General features: G+C 37.9%; 2 protein-coding genes across 3 annotated transcripts; one reads left to right on the top strand and one right to left on the bottom strand.

Annotated features, from left to right (window-relative positions):
* Positions 1-206: 206 nt before the first annotated feature.
* LOC122238864 (proline-rich proteoglycan 2-like) lies at positions 207-1067 on the bottom strand. The gene has a single exon (XM_042987622.1). It carries the CDS (start codon positions 1065-1067, stop codon positions 207-209), a length of 861 nt encoding a protein of 286 aa, XP_042843556.1.
* FBXO30 (F-box protein 30) lies at positions 405-17617 on the top strand. Of its 2 annotated transcripts, XM_042987272.1 has the most exons (4): positions 405-551; positions 8611-10648; positions 15553-15685; positions 16376-17617. In XM_042987272.1, exons 2-4 carry the CDS (start codon positions 8627-8629, stop codon positions 16486-16488), a joined length of 2268 nt encoding a protein of 755 aa, XP_042843206.1. In that variant the 5' UTR covers positions 405-551; positions 8611-8626; the 3' UTR covers positions 16489-17617. The 2 variants fall into 2 exon arrangements, with proteins under 2 accessions (XP_042843206.1, XP_007093787.1); XM_007093725.3 differs by lacking the exon at positions 405-551 and having other exon boundaries at positions 8326-10648; positions 15553-16464.
* Positions 17618-22264: the final 4647 nt, after the last annotated feature.

The following is a 22264-nucleotide window of genomic DNA, read 5'->3' as shown; positions in this document are numbered from 1 at the left end:
AAACAAGACACCGTACTTGGGCCTGCTTCCTCAATTCCAACAGTACAGGTCTAGGATTCCCTGCAGGAATACAAGATTCCAAAGTCCAACAGGATTTGAACTAGCACCGTCACGGCGGAGCCACGTGGGGCCCAGTGGGAATCCCCTGGCTGGGCGCTCGGAGCCCTGGACTGCAGAGACTCTACTCCCCCGCTACGCTCGGAGCATCAGTGGGCGGTGTGCGCGTCCCCGTCGGACTCGGCGTGCGCGTCCCCGCCGGGCTCAGCGTGCGCGTCTCCGCCGGGACTGCAGCCGCCGCCGAGGCCGGGCCTGGTCGGGTGGGCGGGGCCGAGGGGAGCGGGGCGGGGCGCGCGAGGAGGGCTGCCGCCAGGGGAGGAGGCGGAGGAGCTGGAGGAGAGGAGAAAAGGCGGCGGCCCGGCGGGGCTGAGAGGCCCGGAGAAGGAGGACTGCACGGGGGGTGTGGGGCGCCGAGCGGCCGGGACCGCGCGGAGCAGCCGGGCACGGCGGCCTCGGCAGCCAGGGCCTGGGCCGCGGTTCGGCCGCGCGGGGCGGTGAGTGTCGGGAGGCCGGCGGGGGAGGCCGGCGCGGCGCGGGCTGCGCCGAGGACGGAGGCGGCGGCCGGGCAGTGCGAGGCCCGCGGCCGGGGCGGCGGCGGCCTCGGGGGGCGGCGGGCCGGGCCTGGGCGGAGTAAACACGGCCCGCGCCGGCCCCGCGGGTCCCCGGCCGGCCTGGCCTGGCGCGCCCACAGGGCGTCCGCGGCGTGGGCGTCCGCGCAGGTCGTCCTGCCCGGCCCGCGGGGGAGGCAGGCGGTCAGCAATGGCGACCCACGCGCGAGCCGCGACCCCCGTGTCACCTGGCTGGCGTGTCCGTCCGTGTGCTGGGGAGGGAGGGAGGGGTGGAGCGGGGGGTGAACTTGGGAAGCCCTCCGAACCTTGAAAACCCGGCTTCTCTTTCCTTTTGCCGTTGGGAAACTTGGGTTGTTTGGGGACAGACGGGTTAAAGGAAGATTGGGAGGCATTATTTACTGTCTTCACGGGATGAGTGAAGTTGGTAACTTTTCCATTCATGGTAGTGAGCGGATCTTAGCCTTAGCCTCTGAGAGCCCTTATTAAAGAGAAACTTCCTGATTTTCTGGATCTGGGGGGCATGACCGTTTCCAAGTTATTTGTGTCCTGTCCGTGGAACAGTGCTTGGAAGGGGGCCACGGAGTGCACGTTGAATTCAAAGTAACCTCCTTTGAGTATGTTTTTAACGTGTGTATTTGGGAGGATAGAGACAGACGGGCAGAACAGTATGTTGTTTACCATGGTTCTTGCACTCCGTTCCCCTCTCTTTTTCTTTCTGAGCTCTGTCGTAAGTCCCAGATAAAAGATGGTTGGGAAGGAATTGACCTTTTATTCCGTAATTACTTTGTTGACTCTGATCCAAGAGGAAGCTATTTATGGGCATTCTGATATCCGTGTAGATTAACTTAAAACTCTTTAAATACAAACCTCCCAAACTTTTTAAACTTAATTTTATTTTGTTTTTCTGCATTTCAATACTGTGTTGTATCCTTTAGAGACCTAGTAAGTTACATGAGCAGATTTTTGCCTTTGCTCATATTTGCTAAGGTTTTACAAAGTAGCACTCCAGTTTTCGACGCAGCAAAGGGAAAAGAATAGCTTAAAATGTATGTTTAGGATTTTTCTAAGGGTTTAATTTTTCAGTATGCAGTTTTCGCTGAATCACTGTTCTTTGTGCTTAGTCACTGTTTCTTACTCCAGAAGCCTAATTGAGGATAACGTGGTGTTTTGGCAACTTTTACATTGCCAACTTGTTTTCACCTAGTACTTTAATGCAGTGACATAAGCTTTTTTTGTGGCTCTGGACTTGTTAGCGGGTGGAGTTCTGTGAGTGTTACCAGAGAACTGAAGTTTCTGGTATAGGCAAACTTTTATGCATTCCAAGTGTGCTAGGTGTTTAATTTCAACCCAGTATTTCTCCCTATCTACCATTGGAGACTTTTAAAAAATACAAAGTATCCTAATACAATACCTATGAAAGAGTGGTAATACTTTGAGATAATGTATATAGTTAGAGGGGTATTTTAAGGTCACCACATATTCGTGTTTACTCTTTGATCTAGTATATTACAGAAATGTGACTTTCAGTGGGGTAAGCCCTGTGCTATTTTGTATGATTTTGGATACATCTTTTAACCGAGTTCCTATGCCTGTTTCATTAAAAGGACATTGTATTTGTAGAATTCTTTGACAAAGTCTTCAATGAAAAAGCTATATAAAATATTTAACTTCAATTTCAGTTTGATGAACTATGCGAGATGAACTATGAACTATGTTCAGTTTGATTGAACTTTGTTGAGAACTATGTGAACCATTAGACTAATGGTTTTTATGCTGTAGGCAGTTAGATAATTACAGACATACCCCAATTAAAACCCAGTCCAGAAATCTTTTATAAAAAGGATAGGTCTTGTGTGTGTGTGGATAATGTTAATATAGGTTGTTTCCTCATACGGTTGCTTTTGGTAAGCTTTATAATTATAAATGACTTGATATAAAACATTATTTTACATTAAGCTTTGTGTATGTAAATGTGGCTGTTGTGTAAAGTGAAGTACATCTTTTTCTGAGGAATACATTGTATCCTGTTGGGCGCATATAATTATAACTAACCTTTATAGAGTTCCAGGTTGTTTTAACAATAGAGTAATAGCCTCAAGGTCACAAAGCTGAGATTCCTTGGAAGCCCATTCCCCTCTGCCATGATGCTCATTTCAGTAAGCTGAGTACCACCATTTGGGTGGATTATTTTTATCTGAATATCTGCTCAAATAGGTCTGGTCTGAGTATTAAGTATTTGTTAATATTATTTTAAGTCTGTAATAGTTTCATTTGCTTATTTAGTGGAGAACATTGCAAGCAGTTAGAACTTCACTTTGGAATAAACTACTCATGACCATATTTAGACTAGAAGATATATGTTTTGATTATATCAAAAGGGGAATAGTTAAAAATTTGAAAAGAAATTCCGTATAATTAGGTCATGATTCTATAAATAAAAAGGCAGAACTAAAGTCGAATACAAAGAATGTATACAGTGTAACCCATTTAGCCATTTTGGACTCATCAGGAGGGCATGTGCTTTGAGTTGGAAGTTTAAGGATAGTGGATTTTCAATCTTGCCTAGTCACTGCCACCCCCCTCTCCCGCTCCTTTTTAAACCAGTGAAATAAGATGTCCAACTGAGGTTATAGATTTATTATGGTTTTTAATACTGATTGCGCTTGATCTGCAAATCACCCAGCAGGTGTTTCTATTTAATATTGTACAGTTAATTGTATTACTATGACCAGTGCCTCCAACTGTAGCATGAGACTTGCTTGGAGCCGCTTATAACTGATTGCTAAATGTCAGATTTCAGTTGTAGACTTGCTTGTGTTAACTAATTGAACATGTCTGTCTATTGTTCCTTTTCAGCCTTACATTGAAACAACATTTTATTGTTTAAGTGGAATTCTGTTTCATCTAGTACTGTAGTAGCTGTAACATTAAGCAGTAGGCTGATGCCACTCCCTTTTTGGAGCTTCTTAACCATATACCTACTCAGGCACGTGCACATGTGCACACACCTCCACCTCTCTCTGCTTTTCTTTTTGAAACGGCACAGAGTTGATTAGGGAGTTAAAATAGTGGGACAATATACAGGCAAACATTTACGCCTGTACCTTTTATGACTATTATTTTTTAAGATTTTAAAATAATGAGAGGTTGAAATCAACTTTCTTTGACTTCCTTTTCCCTTTGATTTGCTTTTTTCGTAGTCAGTTTACTCTGTATATAATGCTTGGAACGTATAACTTAGGTCCTCAGTAAATGTTTGAGCATTACTGACTTTTTATAGCTGGTACAGTGAGGTAATTTTGGCTCAGTCTGATTGTCTAATACTAGGTCTGTAAGGTTGTATTTTTTTGTGAAGTATGTAGACTCCCATGACATCAGGAATCTCATTTTGTTTTGGAATCCATTTGGCTCTTTCTTGTAGTATAATTCTTTCATTTATTCATGTTTCTAAAATAAGTGAAGCTCCAATTAGGCAGTCTGGAATAAGGGAACACAAGAATGGATGAGACAGAGATGGTTCTGTCTCCTTCATGAAGCTTGAAGTTTTCCTGTGCAGGTAGTTATTAAAGGATAACGATTTACTTAAAGAATTGCGACTGGTATTACCAAGGAAGAATGCAGAGTGTACTGAGCCCACAGCATAATGTGAGATCCATACCTTGTCTTTGGTGTGTGGAAAATAACATTTAAGCTGCAACTTAAGATTCGAGGCAGGAGTTGGAGGGGAGGTGTGCGTGTGTGCATGGGTCTTGCCAGCAGAGATATAGGTAGCAACAAGCTGCGTTGAGTGCTTTGGGCGACTTGACTTAGTGTTGTAACGTCATGCCAACTTGCAATGTTGTATTTATTTATCTCCTTGCTTACTTTGATGAATTTGGAAAAATAAAGAAATGGGTTTTTGAGGGCAGTTATTTTTGTGTCTAGAAATAGCCTTAAATGACAAGGCCTCATTTCACTGTACGAGAAAATGGCATGTCTTAAAAACTATTTTTATGGATTGCTTGTCAGTCAGAGAGTATGAGTTGGCCAAGAATTTCTGTTGGAGAAAATTGACACTATTGTAAAGCATTTAATCATTTACAAATATTTTGTAGTCTAATGAGACTTTTCCCAGTCATTCAATTTTAAGTGTAAATTAAAAGAGATGTTATATGGAATGTTAAGATTCTTTTTAAAGAGAGTTTAAGAAAACTTAATACTGAGTTTTCAATTAAGCTTATCTTTAATTTGAAGGCTCAGTTTTAGCAACTTGTTTTCTACTGAGTCTGCTGTGTCACTGTTCAACTGATAAGTCAGGGACGGATGCTTTAAACCCATTTCACAGGATTTATGACCAATTATAAAATACTTTATGGAGGTATATTTAATTTGGTGATGATCTTGATTAGAAAAAGAATGGATCTGGAAGTTTAAAATTTTTAAGCTGAGGATTCTATCCCCAGAATACACTTTGGGTATTATCTAGTGCATTTTCTTAACTTATTTTTGAATATATTCACTTGTAAAATGGAATTAAACTTGATTCCTACTTTATATGGCTGTTTTGAGAATTGTTAAATTTGTATTCTTGTTCCATAAGTTTATACTGAGTATTACAAATGTAGGTTATTTTAAAAGTAGTTTTAAACACTTTCAAAGTGAAGTTATGTGCTATTGTAATTACAAAGGACCAAAAAGACTTTCTTGACCACAGGGGTGACTAAGTGTTGGAATAAACTACAAGCAAAGTTGTGTAATCTCCATTCCTCAAATAACATCTTAAAATTGGATCACCAGTTACTGAAGTGTACTGCCTATTTTCTTAAGCTTTTATGAGTAAACATATCTGTTGTTGTCCGTGTGCATTGATCAGATACAGACGTAAATCCTAGCTCTGCCACTTACTAGGTGGATGACCTTGGGCAAGTCACTTAAACCTTTTTGAGCCTCAGTTTCCTCTGGGTTGTTGTGAGTATTAAGGGACATTACATGAAATGATATACATCAGGGATAAAATTGGTACATAATTAGTATTTTTTTTTCCTTCAAAGTCTACTTCAGTAAATAAATATTGTAGACTCATTGCTGTGGATGCTTTTATTTCTTTTTTTTTTTTTTTTAAACATTTTTCTTATTCCGAGGGGAGTAGTGTGGAACAAACTATTGTGAAGCTTGAGAGCCCTTCTACATCTTCCTTTCAAAGTTGTCGCTGTTTTGCATTTAACTTAGTTGTTTGTAGCAGTTGCTATTTTAGAATTAAGTGATGTTTTTGAGATGTGTTCTGCCTGTGTGGTCATGTGATGTGCACATAACATAAAGTGTTTCTACAAGTTGTGAGAGCAGTGGTCACTTCTTTAGAACTGCGTGTATTTTTAGGTTCTCTCTTAGTAACAGTCAAGCTTATAACCCCTCAGCACGTGAGAAGAACTCAGTCTTATTGCAAAATAAGAAAGCTACAGCTGTTTTCACAATCTAATCACTCAGTAAAATTTGTCTTAATTCTTACTAACATTTCTCTTTGAACCTCTGCTCAATTTACAAATGTTTGTCATCATTAGTCTTGTCATTTCTTCTATTATGACTCTGTGAGCATGTGTGTGTTTAACATACAGGTTCTGTCTTAACCTGTAAAATTTATGGGGATAAACATTCAGAAGTATTTAACTCATAATTTGTAATTTTTAAACACAATTTAAAGATACAGTTTTCTTGTTAAATGTGTGTTTTGGTTTTTACCCTCCAGGCATCAGTAAGTGCCACAATACCAACTCAGAAATTTTTCCACTTAATCAAGAGCTCTGTCAGTATTAGGTAGACTTTTGTTATTGTTTGGCAAAAATCAACCCTGGACTGGAGAAAAATAAAAAGCAAATTTGGGAGTAGTTAGTTTACATTAGCCACCTGGAACCCAGGTAGAATTTATGGAAAAATATGTCAGAGAGCTAGTAATCTTTTACGCCCTGAAGTGAAGAAAATAGGCTAAGAATCGACTTCTTACCCAGAAAATTATTATCTATTACAATGTAATTTAATTTGGGAAACGTTGAGATGAGTTGCTTGTGCATGTAGAAGTAGAGATGTATAATAAGCAATCGGCTGTACAGATCTAAAGTTTGGAAGAGGGGTCCGGGCAAGTGGTATAGATCAGTTTTCAGCATATGGGTGGTAATTGAAGCTTTTGAGAAGTTGAGAGCACCCGAGGGGAATGTATAGAATGAGCAAGAAATGACATGCTCCCTGAAGAAGAGAAATATTGTAGAAGAAAAGATTAAAGAATAATCAAAGAGATGGGGGCGGGGGGGCGTGCGAAATCAGGGAAATGTGACATCTTGAAAACTAAAGGAAAGATAAATATGTCAAAAGGGAGGGAATAGTCAGCATAATAAAGGAAATGGCCAAGGAAGGTGAGGTCTGGAAAAAATGCCCTTTGGATTTAGCATTGAGGATCTCAGAGCCATTTTAATGACTGGTGGTAAAAATAAAGACTGATTAGAGGGCAGAAGAGTACATGGGAGAGTTGAAGGTTTGTTTTTGTTTTCTTCCCTTCTGAAAGCTTGACTAGGAAAAAAGAATAGTAGTAGAAGGGAGGATATTGTTTTATTATTTAGGTTTTTAAAGATGAAATAGTTTTTTAGGTTTTTACTGCTCATAGGAACAAGTCAGTAAAGATGTTGAAGATAAGAGAAAAAAAATACAGTGCATAGTGTCAGTAATTATATCAGTATGTTTTGCTGATGTTTTCTCTTATTTTTGTATAAAATTTTTCATGATAAAGGCAGGAAAGACCATTAGGTATCTGTAAACCCTTCCTAATATTTTATAGATACTATTTCTTTGCTCAAATCCTCAGTGACTTCGTATTACTTAAAGTCTGACCTCCTGAGAGTAGCATATAGCGCAGTCTTAATGATTTGCTTTATTTCTAGTATCCTGCCTCATCTCCCACAGCTATGTAGTGTTTCACCTTATGATCCAGCAACACTGGGAAACTTGAAGTTCCCTGAATATGTTTTGCCAATTCTTACTTTTCTGTATTTACATATGTCATTACTTCAACATTGAATACTTCCCTACCTTTCCAAGTCTCCCCTCCTATGCTTAAGATTTCCCATCTTTCAAGACTACTGTGAATTCTCTAGCCCCTACCATGCTGATAATTACGTTCTCCATGTTACCATTCTACTTCTGTCAAATCGATCACATAATATGTGACATGATTTTTACTGTTGTGTCTCTGACCTGCTGTAGTTCATTGAGAGGAGGCACCATGTCTTACTAATAATCTTTATATTGCCACACCAAACACAGTGCCTGGTGCATACTAGTTAAACAATAAATAGATGTTTGATGAATGAATGGAAACTGTGACCCTCAGAAGTAAGTGATTTGCCCATAACCACCAACTGAACTGGAACTTAGGTTTGTGGGTAAATTCCCTCTGTGTTCTAATTAAGGCTCACTATGGTGATCACTGTGTAGAAGGAGTGATCAATAGACGAAATCCTAAATGAATTCATATATTTAGAGGGAATCAAACAAAAGCTTCTAATACTTTTAGTTAAGTATATTCATGAAATTTAGATCATTCCCTTTTAAGAAATGATGAGATTTCTGCAGTCTGGGTGCTTCAGAATCAGTCTTAAAAAAATAAAAGCTAAAACATTCTTGGAATTTATAAGTTAGATATGCATTAATTTGTTTTTGGCATCAATTTATATACTACACAGTATACTAGAATTCAAGTATTCTATTTTGGACCACTTGACCTCTTTAGGTACATTGTTACATGATATATGAAAGTGAACTGCGGTTCTTTGAAGTGCTTAAGTTGTTTCAAGACGGACTGATTGTATGTAAAGTAAACTTGTTAAATATGTTTATTTTATGTATTTCATCCTGCAGTAAGTCAGTACACCTTTATGACTTGATTTATATTATTCAACAATTTTTAAAAATCGACCACTTTTTGCCTAACTAATTATCTTTTTTCCATCTCAACAAGTAGAGCTGGACTGGCCATCATGGAGGGGGAGCTGCAGCATTCACACTGTGTGACTTGTGTCAGTAGACGGTGTATGATCAGACCGGAGCCTGGGATCTCCTGTGACTTGATTGGTTGTCCACTGGTTTGTGGAGCAGTTTTCCATTCTTGTAAAGCTGATGAGCATCGACTTTTATGTCCATTTGAACGAGTGCCTTGCTTAAATAGTGATTTCGGATGTCCGTTTACAATGGCTCGAAATAAAGTTGCTGAACATCTGGAAATGTGTCCTGCAAGTGTGGTGTGCTGTACTATGGAGTGGAACCGATGGCCGGTTAGTTACGCAGATCGGAAATCGTATGAAAATCTAAGCAGAGATGTCGATGAAGTGGCACAATTAGATATGGCCTTGGCCCTTCAAGACCAAAGGATGCTCTTAGAGTCTCTCAAAGTAGCCACCATGATGTCAAAAGCAACTGATAAAGTGGCAGAACCTAGAGAACAAATCTCGGTTAAATCAAGTGTCCCGGAAATACCACATACGAATGGTTTGGTATCTGTTGATGAAGAATCTTATGGTGCACTTTATCAAGCTACTGTAGAAACAACCAGAAGTTTGGCTGCTGCCTTAGATATCCTGAATACCGCCACAAGAGACATTGGCATGTTAAGTACAAGTCTTTGTGCTTCTGCAAATGAAGTGAATGAAGAGCAAAATGCCAGAGAAAGCTTGCAGAATAGACACTTGAAAGACCAGGACCATCTTTATGAGGAGGAGATAGGAGCAGTAGGTGGAATTGATCATAATGACACAAGTCTGAATTTCCAGTCTGAACAAAATGGCTCAAGTGATTTATTGTATGACTCGAACACCAGTTCTTATGGCACTTCTGCTCTTTGTAATGGCTTTTCTTTGGAAAATATATGTACACAGGCCATAGACCAAAGTCAGAAATTACATGGTGATTCAAAACAAAGTAACTTAACAAATGGAGAATGTATAGCATCAGATGGCACTTCAGATCCTTCCAGTTCACTTTCAGTAGCAGCACAACTTAATGCTTTGCCTAATGGCACAGTTCAGCACATCCTCATGCCAGATGGTGAGGATGAAGGAGAATTGTGTTGGAGAAAAGTAGACTTAGGGGACTTGAGGAATGTGGATGTCTTATCTTTCAGTCATCCTCCTTCATTCAAATTTCTTTCTAATTCATGTTGGTCCAAACCAAAAGAAGATAAAGCAGTAGATACATCAGATTTGGAAGTTGCAGAAGATCCAATGGGCCTCCAAGGAATAGATCTAATCACAGCAGCATTACTGTTTTGTCTAGGAGATTCTCCAGGTGGGAGGGGTATATCTGATAGTCGCATGGTTGATGTATATCACATTGATTTTGGGACTCAGACTTTTTCACTTCCATCTGCAATATTAGCTACAAATACAATGGTTGGGGAGATAGCTTCAGCTTCTGCTTGTGATCATGCCAATCCACAGCTTTCAAATCCAAGTCCTTTTCAGACACTTGGGCTGGATTTAGTATTGGAATGTGTTGCTAGGTATCAACCCAAGCAGCGTTCAATGTTTACATTTGTTTGTGGACAGTTATTTAGAAGAAAAGAATTTTCTTCCCATTTTAAGAATGTGCATGGTGACATTCATGCTGGACTCAATGGCTGGATGGAACAGAGGTGTCCTTTAGCATATTATGGTTGTACCTACTCTCAGCGTAGATTTTGTCCATCAACCCAAGGAGCAAAGATTATACATGACCGCCATTTGAGGTCATTTGGAGTTCAGCCTTGTGTATCTACCGTATTAGTGGAGCCTGCTAGAAACTGTGTGTTGGGATTACATAGTGACCATCTAAGTAGTCTTCCTTTTGAGGTCCTACAACATATTGCAGGCTTTCTTGATGGCTTCAGTTTATGCCAGCTGTCATGTGTATCCAAGTTAATGAGGGATGTATGTGGCAGCCTGCTTCAGTCGCGTGGAATGGTCATACTGCAGTGGGGGAAAAAGAAGTATCCGGAAGGAAATTCATCATGGCAAATAAAAGAAAAGGTTAGTTTAATCTCAACTGTATCATCTCGTTAATTGACATATGGTAGACACTTAATGTTGCAGAATTAATAAAATTAAGATCTTGTTGAAAAATTGACCATTCTTCAATCTGACAGACTTTTTAAACATAATGATAGTTAATAGAAAACTAGGCTAGAATTGTTTGTCATAATCACACATTTACTGCAGACATCCTAGTATTGGGTTCTAATTTGGCATTCTGATGTGTAAGAGGCCACTTGTGGTTTTTTAGTTGAGCAGTTCTGTCCTTATTCAATTCTTCTGTAACAACTCCTTTTGAATCCATGTTAACCACCTTCTATTTTGAGTTCCATCTGAAACATTTTCACTATAGGACGATGAAGGAAGCGAGGACAAGGTTTCTCACTGCTTACAATTGGCAGTTTCTCTCCATTCCTAGCAATTTCTTTCTTAGAATTTGGTTATTTCAGGTAGAACTTAAATAGGGAGAGATGAAAAAAGTTACAAGTGCTTCTATTAGTAAGTGATCAGCGGAGTATTTGGGGGGATAGAGAGCATAAATGGATAGATGTGGAAATGTGGTAGGTTGAAGTTGGACTTGATACTAGGGGTGGGGGCTCTGGATGTAGGACTGTACAAGAGAGTGTTGCATATTGGAGACTTGTGCTGGGGATTGAGGCTGACCTGGGAACGAATCCTGGCTCCACCATTTTCTCTTGTGAAAAGTCTACTTTTGTCCACCTTCTTTTTATCTTTATAATTTTTTAATTATTTTTTCAGAGTAATTTTTATGCCCATCATGGGGCTCAAACTCACAATGTTGAGATCAAGAGTCGCATGCTGTACCGACTGAGCCACCCTGGGGCCCCTACTTTTGCCCACTTTCTGAGGTACCATCTAAGAGAAACTAGAAGGCATTACAAGTATCTTTTATTGCAGATTTTCATTTTAGAACATTTATAATGTGACATTTTGCATTTTATAAAGTGGAAGAATCTTCACCTTGGTTGCACAGGTTTCAAATCTCTAGCTACTTTGTTCTTATCACCCTTAGGTTTTCTCTGACTTTTATTCATTTGCTCCAGTTCTTCAGAATAGAATTCTACATCTTGTGTGCTCTCGTGAAGCTTTGACCAACAAATGAATACACTATTTTATCATTTTTTTCCCAAATGGGAATTCTAGTGGCAGAAGGTTTCATACTTGCTGTGTACCTGCATACACATACAGGTGACGTGGTGTCTTTCTCCCATTCGGGATGGGATACTCTGAGTGTGGTCTCTTTTTGTCCTTGCTCATTAGTATTGACCTATGAGGTAACATACTTTCTGGGAATTCTGTTCCTGCAGAAAATCTCATCTACTCTTGGAGTTTAAATTGCCATCATTTACGCAGAGTACTCACACATCTGTATCCTGGCTGCTTTCTCCTGAACTCTAGACTGTACAAGCATCTCTTGGACATTTCCACTTGACTGTCTCACAGGGCCATCAAACTCAGCATGTCCAACCTACTCTACATCTACATCTCTATCCCCCCTAATCTCAGCAGGTGGCCTTATCATCTATCAGATTGCCTAAACTAGGAGTTTGGGAGGTAGGGTTGACTTCTTTTTCCCCCCTTTATTTCCATGTGTACGTAATCACAAAGTATTCCTGAGTCTCCCTTCTTCATACCACTCCGGTTTGTTTTATTGTTTCCACTGCCATTTCCTTAGCTCTGTCCCCTTCGGCTCTCTCTTGCTTACCGCAGTAGCCTAACTGGGTTTCTGTTCCTAATTGGGTCCTTCTCCAGCATATTCTCTCCATAAGGACTAGAGTGAGAAATATTTTCTTGTTTTAAGTATATTTTTTAATGTTTCATTGTTTGAGAGACAGAGAGAGAGAGGTGGGGGGGAAGGGCAGAGGGGGGTGGACAGAAGATCCAAATTGGGCTCTGAGCTGACAGGTTGACAGGAGCAAGTTCAGTGTGGGGATCATACTCACAAATGGTGAGATCATGACCTGAGCTGAAGTCAGACGCTCAATCGGCTGAGTCACCCAGGCACCTTAGAAATATATATATTTTTTGGGGCGCCTGGGTGGCTCGGTCGGTGAAGCGTCCGACTTCGGCTCAGGTCATGATCTCACGGTCCGTGAGTTCGAGCCCCGCGTCAGGCTCTGTGCTGACAGCTCGGAGCCTGGAGCCTGCTTCGGATTCTGTGTCTCCCTCTCTCTCTGTGCCTCCCCCGTTCATGCTCTGTCTCTCTCTGTCTCAAAAATAAATAAACATTAAAAAAAAATTTTATAAAAAATATATATATATATATATTTTTTTTTTTCAAATGTTTATTAATTTTTGAGAGAGAAAGAGAGACAGCATGAGCAGGGCGGGAGGGCAGGTTGAGAGGGAGACACAGGACCCGAAGCAGGCTCCAGGCTCTGAGCTGTCAGCACAGAGCCCGACGTGGGGCTCCAACTCACAGTGAGATCATGACTTGATCTGTCTCTCTGCCCCTCCCCCGCTCACAGTCTGTCTCTCAAAAATGAATAAACATTTTAAAAAATTTTTCTTTAAAAAACAAGATATTTGGGGCACCTGGGTGGCTCAGTCAGTTGAGTGTCTGACTTTGGCTCAGGTCATGATCTCACCGTTCGTGAGTCAAGCCCTGCGTCAGGCTCTGTGCTGAATGTCCAGAGCCCGGAGCCTGCTTCGGATTCTGTGTCCCCCTCTCTCTCTGCCCCTCCCCTGCTCATGTTCTGTCTTTCTGTGTCTCTCAAAAATAAATCAACATTGAGAAAAAATTTAAAAAACAAAAAACTTCCATGTTTGTTTATTGTTCCAGGATAGAGAAAGATTCCTTAATGAAACATTTAAGACTTTTTTATAATCTCAAATTGTAAGATTCATATCATAAATCTTACGTCTTCAGTTTCCTCTTGTTCTTATATTCCACCTATGTTGATTTACTTAACAGTTTCCTGATGTTTTCTTTCTTGCCTTGACTTACAGCCTTCGAGTATGTTGTCCCTAACACAATACCTACATTTGAACATTTGCAATATGCCTGACAGTATGCTAATAAGCATTTTACTTCTGTTAATTTATTTAATCCACTGTCCCTATTTTATGGATGAAGAAACTGAAGTTTAGAGAAGTTAAGTAACTTGTCCAACGAATTGATGGATTCAGACCTAGGGAACCTGTCTCTGGAGCTTGCGTTCTTCATCTTCTCACTATATTTCCTGCTTACTCTACAGATCTTACTTCCTCAGGAAAGCCTTCTGGAATCCCCACCCCACACTGAAGCCTTCAGGGAGGTGCGCTGCTCTGTGTTCGCGTGGCGCCTGGTTATGTTCCCCTACTAGAGCACTCTGCTCTTTTGTAATTCACTGATGAATTGTCAGGTTTTTTTCATTAGACTGTAAGTTCCTTGAGAAGTGAGACTCTGGGAACTAAAATATCTACTGCCTATCACAGCACCGCCATATAGCAGGCACTAATGTACTCGAGGAATACTTTTGAAAGAACAATTGGCCCATGACTAAGAAACCTTGTCATCAGGAGGTGGGAATCATCCAGTTTTTCCTGAGTTTGTTTCACCAGACCCTTAATTAATTGTGTGGAAGTAGGGAGGCTGTGTGCCACCATTGAATCTTAAACGAATTTGTTCTGCTGAAGTTTAACAAAACTCCTAATTCTTCCTCTAGTTTCATAGCTACAGGGGATTGTAAGGGATGCTGATGACATTTGTAATGTCTGTTGGTAGCTGCTCTCTCAGACTCGTAGGAAATAACTCCATGCAGGAGGAATGGTTGGTATAACCCCAAGGGATACAGGGAGTAAGTACCCTCTGTGCTGAACAGTGGTGACCTCTATTGCCAGCTGACAACTAAGTGTTCCCACAGAATTTGAAGGCATCTGGCCACCCTGGAAGACATTGCCCTCCTTACCTGAGAAGCTCTAATGAGTGAGTGCTGAGGTCTTTTCTGAAATCTGCTACTTTCTAGAGTTATCTGCTGTTTATATTGTATTCAGTGTTCTTTCACATGTGCCTGTTGATGAGCTTAGCTAGAATGCCTAGGCCTGATCTGTCCCATTCATGCTTGTTACCTGAGTCTGTCCTCCATTCTTGCTTGTCACCTATGTTCAGGTAGCTTTATATTTAGAACTGTAAAGATGAGAAGGGGTTACAACTGTCATTGCTGGACCAATAAGGTAACATTGTTCAGGGCTTGGAGCTGTTGAGTGAGCAAAAGGGGAAGTAGCCCATATTTTTGCCAATCGACACATGAATAGGGATAGCAAGTGGATATTTTGCCTAGAAACGCGTTTTACAATGATCTGGAATAAAATTTGACTCATTTTACAAAAGCTTTTTTATATAAATTTTTTAGAAACATTTTGAATAAATTGAAGTACCTGTATTCATGAATATTACGAAGTACCTTGGGTACTTCTAAATAGTGTATTTTTTGGCATACTTCATATAGTGTAATAGGAATGGGAGAAAAACTTGGGGAAAAAAATAATAATGTGTGTTGTCAGCATCTCCAGACTCTGAATAGTTCTCTGTGGCCAATTGGATAGGATGAAAGAATGTACAATATATTATTTTAGGAAGTAGCTCTGAATTAACAAGGTTATGATTTTTTAAAAATTGCTTAATAAATCTAGTTGGATGTAGTTTTTAATGGTGAGTTTTTTATTATTTTTGGTTACTGCATTTATTGAGATCATGATGTCATAGAAGTGATTTACAGGTATTCGATAAACAGATTTGCCTCCAAATGGATTTACTCATTTACAGTTTTGTAGCTAACTGCTTGAAACATTATATTGGCTATTTCTCTAACAGTACAAATGTCTGCAGTTGGACCAAGAAGTGTATTTTGATTCTTGTAAATTGACTTGTTTAAATCTGAAGTAGAATTTTCTTTTAGGTATGGCGATTCAGTACTGCATTTTGTTCTGTAAATGAATGGAAATTTGCTGACATCCTAAGCATGGCTGACCACTTGAAGAAATGCAGTTACAATGTTGTAGAGAAACGGGAGGAAGCAATCCCACTGCCGTGTATGTGTGTGACACGAGAACTCACTAAAGAAGGACGTTCACTTCGCTCAGTTTTAAAACCTGTACTTTAGAGACTGTAACTCCACTTGCACATACATGCAAGCACCTAGTATAATTTGTTTGTCATATGTGACACTTTATTGTATTAAAGATTACAACTAGCTAAATTTATTGCCACTATGTATATAATGTTTTGAAGTGACATATATTTTTATAAAGTCCTGTTTAGTTGGAAAAAAGTTGCCTTAATGTTTGAAATGTGTGAAATTTTTGGAACTTGCTGGACAGGGTGATTTAATTTTTAGCTACATAATTTTCAGAACTAGTATTTTTAATGGTGTGCATATTTTGGTTTTTAAATTTTTTGCTTCTTAAACTAACAAGATCCTGACCAAACAATTTATTCCTCATGTTTTCTGTGGGTTATAACCCATGCATTCGAAAAGCAAAACTTTGAATCAAATTTTTTCAGCATTTGTTTTTCAGATAAAAACATTCAATTGCTTAAGGACTGCCATAAGATCATTATAAGATTTTTATTTTCTAGTGCTCCCCTTATACAATTGTTGATACACAGATGATCTTTAATATATATTTAGGTAATATTTAAAATCATGACAGATGTTTGGTAATGCATTTATCATGTTTTAAAAAGACTCACAAAAATATTTTCACCTTATATATTTGCAGCTCTTATACAGAGAATGACCATGTGCAACTTTTCGTTTTTGTTAGACACCGCATCCGAAGACTCATGGCAGTGTGTTTTATCACAGGTTAAAGTGAAAACAAAAAGCCTGTGAATTTATTTTAATTTGAAACTGTTCATCATATTCTGCATTTGCTAGGTTTCTGATATTTGGAGAGAAGAAAATATACCTCATTTAAAGTTTGGGTTGGGCACATTGTGTGAATAAATTTCAAATCTTCAGAATGCAAAGGGCTTAACTTTCTTTCCTAAGCATTTAAAATTTTGCCTTTTTATAAATCACAACTATATTGTTTTAAGACGTTTAACAATGTGAAATTCGGTGTCTTTGTAAGATGACAATCATGAAATGGAGAAACCTGTCTTGGTTGACAATCTCTTTAAAACATTTCCAAGTTTATTTCCCATAGACTTCTCTACCAAAATAGTAAGAATTGCATCTTTGTGTAAAGATCAAGGTATAACAGAAAAATACTCAAAGTCTTATTGTTGAGGTACTTTATTATAGTTTTCAAATTGACATGCACCATAATTAACCTGATGTTAATTAATCAGTTTAAAAAAATGAATATATGGTGTCAGTATTTAGAAATAAATTGCAAAGATGGGGACATATACTTAAATAATTTGTTTTAAGTAACTCCTGGCATTTAGTAGTCTGAAATGGTGACAAGTTACTTTGCTATAAAACATCAAACTTCTCTTATGTTTTCTTAACATTTGTCCCTGAGAATGCTCTATTGTTATTAGGGTCTTGATTACCATATATGGCAATCAGACTGGGCAGAGGTGTTCCTTGGGCAGTAGCAAAAAAACTCTCAACTACTTAAGACTTCTTTTGGTTGGATCACATCCTTATTACAGTTGGAAATATAGCATTGAAGGCTAATCAGTTGTTTTGCCTCACCTGTCATTTTAATTAATAGAATAATTATTTCTCCATGTTGAAACTTCAACTGTGAGATTGAATTCTATACTATTTCTGTAAAAAGTCAGAAATAAGATACCAAATACTGTCAAATATAACTCTGCCTTTTAAAGTTTTGCTGAAGAATGTGTCTGGTTAGGATAGCACAAACATTAACTTTTTGTTTTATGGTTGTGCTTGTTTGGTTTTTAAGTTTAGACTTTTTGTTTCCACACTGGATCATGAGATATTTAACAGTTTTCCACCTTATATTTCTTTTACACATCTTTGGCTGTTTTCTTTTTTGTTTGTTATGCCACCATATGATTTTGTTAAAATGTTTTCTTTGTGCAGCATTTGTTCAAATTCTAATAAAATTAATATTTTCCCTTTATGTGGCTCAGTAACTTAAAAAGAAAAACTTTATTTGAAATAAACTTTTAATACTTGTTTGAGAAATTCCAAACACAGTGTTTCTAATAAGTGTACATTTTCTGCATGTTGTAAAAGTTTGTTGATTATCATTGCTCACCCTTGTTGTACTGGTGGGCATTTTTTTTTTTTTTTTTTTTTTTTTTGATATGGAAAACTCATTGACTTTCTGTGCCTTTTCAGTGTCTTGAAATTAGTCTCATCTAGGCGTTTTGAAAGGCTGAAGAGTTTCTGGCTATATTGTTTTTCTAAAACTTGTAATGGGAACAATCTATCTGGGTGTTTAAGCGTGAAAAGGTTTGTGTGTCAGTTGTCATTTGAGAGTCTTTGTTGATTTCTTAGTTTTTTCTGACCAAGATAAAGGGCAGGTGTCAGGATGGAAGGAAATACCTGTATTAAATTTTATCTGCTGCCTCCTTCCCTAGAACTGCATGTCTCTGTTTTTCTCATTCTCTATCTTTCTGTCTCTGTAATTGCCTTTTGAGACTCACAGATCACTTAACAGTAGGGGTTCCTAGGATCATCTGGGAATTTGTTAGAAATGCAGATTCTTGGGTCTCTCTGTAGACTTAATCAGAAACTCTATGAAGGAAACAGCAGTCTGCTTTAACAGAAGCCTTCAGGTGATTCTGATGCACTGTAAGTCTGAGAACTTAGAGAAGAGCCTGGGACATGCCAGCTATTCTCCTGAATGATGTACTATTGGAGTCGGTATGTTTGAGTATATACACACGTGTAATCCAAAATTAAGAGTAATGGTAATTTGTTATTAATGGTTAAATTAAGTGATGTATGTTGTGTCAATCATATAGCTATATGACAAAATACATTGGGTGCCATGGTTGTTGGACATTTTTTTAAAAAAACTAGGACTTACTAGTGTTTAAGTTTTACTAGTGTTATTACTAGTATTTCACTTGTGTTTCTTCTGTTCAAAGTAAATTGCAGTGCAACTTACAGTTCATTAGCATTAACCTTTAGCCTTGTCATCATCCGTTCTTGTTTAGTGGTTGCAGAGTCATGTGAACATATTCGATTTCTAGGATAAACAAAAAGAGTAGACGTAGACATACTGGATTAAATCCTACAAAAATATTTGTAGGAATCCTTTCAACCCTATCATTTAGAGATATTAAAGGTTGATAGTCTGGTAATCTTTTTTTAGTCTTTGAGCCTGTGCTACATATCCCATCAGTGTAGTTGCTGTTATTGACAGTGGATATTAGGATCTTAGTAACTTCACAGATAATGAGGTTTTCAACAAAACTTCCATATCCCTTGACGATATGGTAGTTTCCATTACTATATTGATAGCATATTGTTAACCTCTAGCAACTTGCAGTTTTTGGCATTTAGAAGCAAAATAGATTTCTTCATATTTTGCATCCCAACCTAAAAAGATCTAGGACTTATTAATTGTAAAAATTTTCTAAGGACTAGTTATGCAAACATTTAAAAATTGTTTCATGCATGACACACCATGTCAGAAGGTGACAGGATTGGGTCCCCTGCAGGTGGAGGTTTAGGATTGCAGTAGAAGAAAGCAGCTAGCCCTCAGTCTCTTAGTAGACTGGCCAAAGGACAAAGTCTCCCATGGGAAGGATTTCTCTCATATGTGTTTGATTACCTAAATACTCCTCTAAGTAGTCTTACCTAACAGGTTCATGAGGCCTAGAAAGTAAGGGAATGTTAGTTATCCCTTTAAAGAAAATCAACTCATGAGTGACTCATCCATTGTATTTAATTTAATTCAGTGATGGGTTTTGTTAGGATTTGACCTAAATCTGATTTCCAAACAAGTTTTGAGCTGTGTAAGTAAAGACCAATTCTTGTAAACTTCTTTCTAAATAAACCAAGGGAGAGGAAGGATGGTTTTGTTTTAATGTCACTTTTTATGTAATTATTTTCTTTGATTTAAAAGGTCAAAGTAAGTTCAAAAGATAAGTCCTTTCAAGTTTCTGTTCTAATGATGACAAAATTGAGGTACTCAAAGTTCAGGTACTGATGATTGTATGGGGATATTTCAGAGAAATGTGTCCTCACCACCGGGTTTACTTTTCTACTTTACTAACTCAGAAAGAAGGGACATTTAGATATAAGGAAATTACTTTGGAAAATGTTGTTGCCTGGCATATTTGATTCCTAATAAGTGTTTTAGAAAGAAATATTGGGCAATACCAAGAGGAAAAAAACTAGAAAGAAACTAAGTGTGTTGTTCGGAAAGTCCTTTGCAAAAACTAGGTTTTTTGCTGAGTTTTTGCCAAGTATTTTTTTGCATCTGTGATTGGTAAAATTCTATATAGGCTTATTGTTTATATATATATGTATATTTATTTGCATGTGTAATCTTCACGAATTGGCCAAGTAGATTTTAATACATCTTGACGTATATTAATGGAGATACACCTTGAGGTCCTTTTTTTTACCTTAGAACATTTCAAAACTGACATTTTGTATTCAGATTGTTTGACATTCAAATATGTTATTTGGGGAGTGACTTTTCATTAATAACTGCAAAGAAATGGGCTACCAGGATGTCTCATGAATGTACTCTATGGAAATACAGTAAAAAGTCATTGATATGAATCTCCTATAATTTTTTCTCTTTTTGACATTTTCTGGTCTGAGTATTGTTTACTGTGAAGAAAAGTATTTTTGAAGCAAACCGACAACATAAGTGTTTCTTTTCACCGATAAAATTTTGGGCATCCTCCAAATCACTTTATGAATCTATTTGCATGCAAGTATTGTGATAGGAGGTGGTTCTTCAGTACGTAGCTAGTTCTAGTGCTGCTAATAGTGCATGTGTTTGAAAGCCCTAAAACTGCATTTCCGTTGAACTCTTAAGACCGACCAACTCATCGAATTATCTTTTCCCAGTAAAAGCAAATTCATTACTTTTTACCATTTTCTATTATAAATTGCCGGAAGTATCTTTTTCTCAGACAAGATCCTTAAAGAGGCACATAGGTTGGTGTCCGTGTTGGTTCATTCTTTGGCAAAGGTTAGAGGTAGCTTTCCATACCCCTTTCAGTCAAAGAGTAAAATTAATTGTTGCATTAATATTCAGTGATGTAATGATATAAAAACAGTAGCAATAATGTGTTATTGCTCAAAAGATTGAAGTTGAAGATCAGAGATACTGCCCTTTGCTGTCCTGCAATTTTTTTTTTTTTCATTGAAATCCCCTTTTCCATGTTAATTGTCATTAATGCTTCAATTTTCTGACCAGGAGATCAAAATAACCTAGATTAAGTGTACAGAGTTTTTAAAAACTTCTTCTAATCAGCACATGTTTAGTAGTTTGGGCCAGTAAGTTTAGATTTGATTAAGTAACATATTTAGCTTCTTTTAAAGTCTCAGTTGACAAGTTTGTAGTATCGAAAAACTGAAGTATCAGCATTCAGTTTTAACTACATTATTTGATTAAAAGAAATCAAACCATAGAAATAGAAGTGATCACAAGTATAACATCTATTCAAGAATAGAATTACCCAGTGAATATTTAATGATGTCAAGTGGGTGTCTTTTATATCAATTGATAACTTTAAAAAACTAGGACTTATATTAGAAAGGGATTTGAAATAGAGAATGGTATTAATTCCCTACAACATTCCAATAGCCTTGTGAGAAAAACTGACAAGAAATAAATTGCTTTCAATGGTTAATAATTCAGTGGAAATGAATTCTTAAGATTTTAATGCTGCATATAAAATGTTAAAATTGTATTGTTCATTTGATCAGTGTTCAAACACCAGTCAGTCCTGGAAACTTGAATGCATTCTGAAAGATAATTGCACTGACTCATTCACTTACCTCAGGTGTCATTTAGTTTTCCAGTATATCTTTTTCCCCCATGGTTTACATTAATAGTTTCTCCTTAAGTGCTAAAGGATATGGTATTTCTTGAAAAATACGCTAAATGAAAGAAGCTAGATACAAAAGGCCACAAATTATGTGATTCCATTTACATGAAATATCCAGAATAGGTAAATCCATTGAGACAGGAATCAGTTTGTGAGGGGCGGGCAGGGAGGGGTGGGAGTAGTGGGAAGTGACTACTTAATGGGTACTGGTTTTGTTTTAGTGATGAAAATATCCTAGAAGATAGTGTTGATTGTACAACATTGTGAATGTACTAAACGACACTGAAATGTACACTTTAAAATGGTAAATTTTATATGTATTTAACCACAATTATGAAGGGTAGGAGTAATTTTTACCAAAGCCAAAAAGTACCTTGTTCTCAAGGTTTATAAAATGCTCCAGTTATGGTTTAGAATTAATTTACAGCATTAGTAATCTGACAGATTATTCAGCTTAAAGTTCTAACGAAATTCATGAATCCCATCACAGAAGTCTTGGTAACAGCACCAGAAGTGAAGTTGTAATTCACCACGATTTCGTTATTTGCATACAATTTGGACAGTGAAAAATTGGCTTCCATGTCAATGTTCATCTTTCATCTTTTACCTTTTCTTATGATTCCTTGGGGAACATCTCAATCACATTTTTTAAAGGTCTGTTTTTA

The sequence above is a fragment of the Panthera tigris genome, chromosome B2, assembly GCF_018350195.1.
Source record: "Panthera tigris isolate Pti1 chromosome B2, P.tigris_Pti1_mat1.1, whole genome shotgun sequence".
Classification (NCBI taxonomy): domain Eukaryota; kingdom Metazoa; phylum Chordata; class Mammalia; order Carnivora; family Felidae; genus Panthera; species Panthera tigris.
Note: the sequence above shows the minus strand (reverse complement) of the source record. Positions and strands in the feature narration are given on the sequence as shown.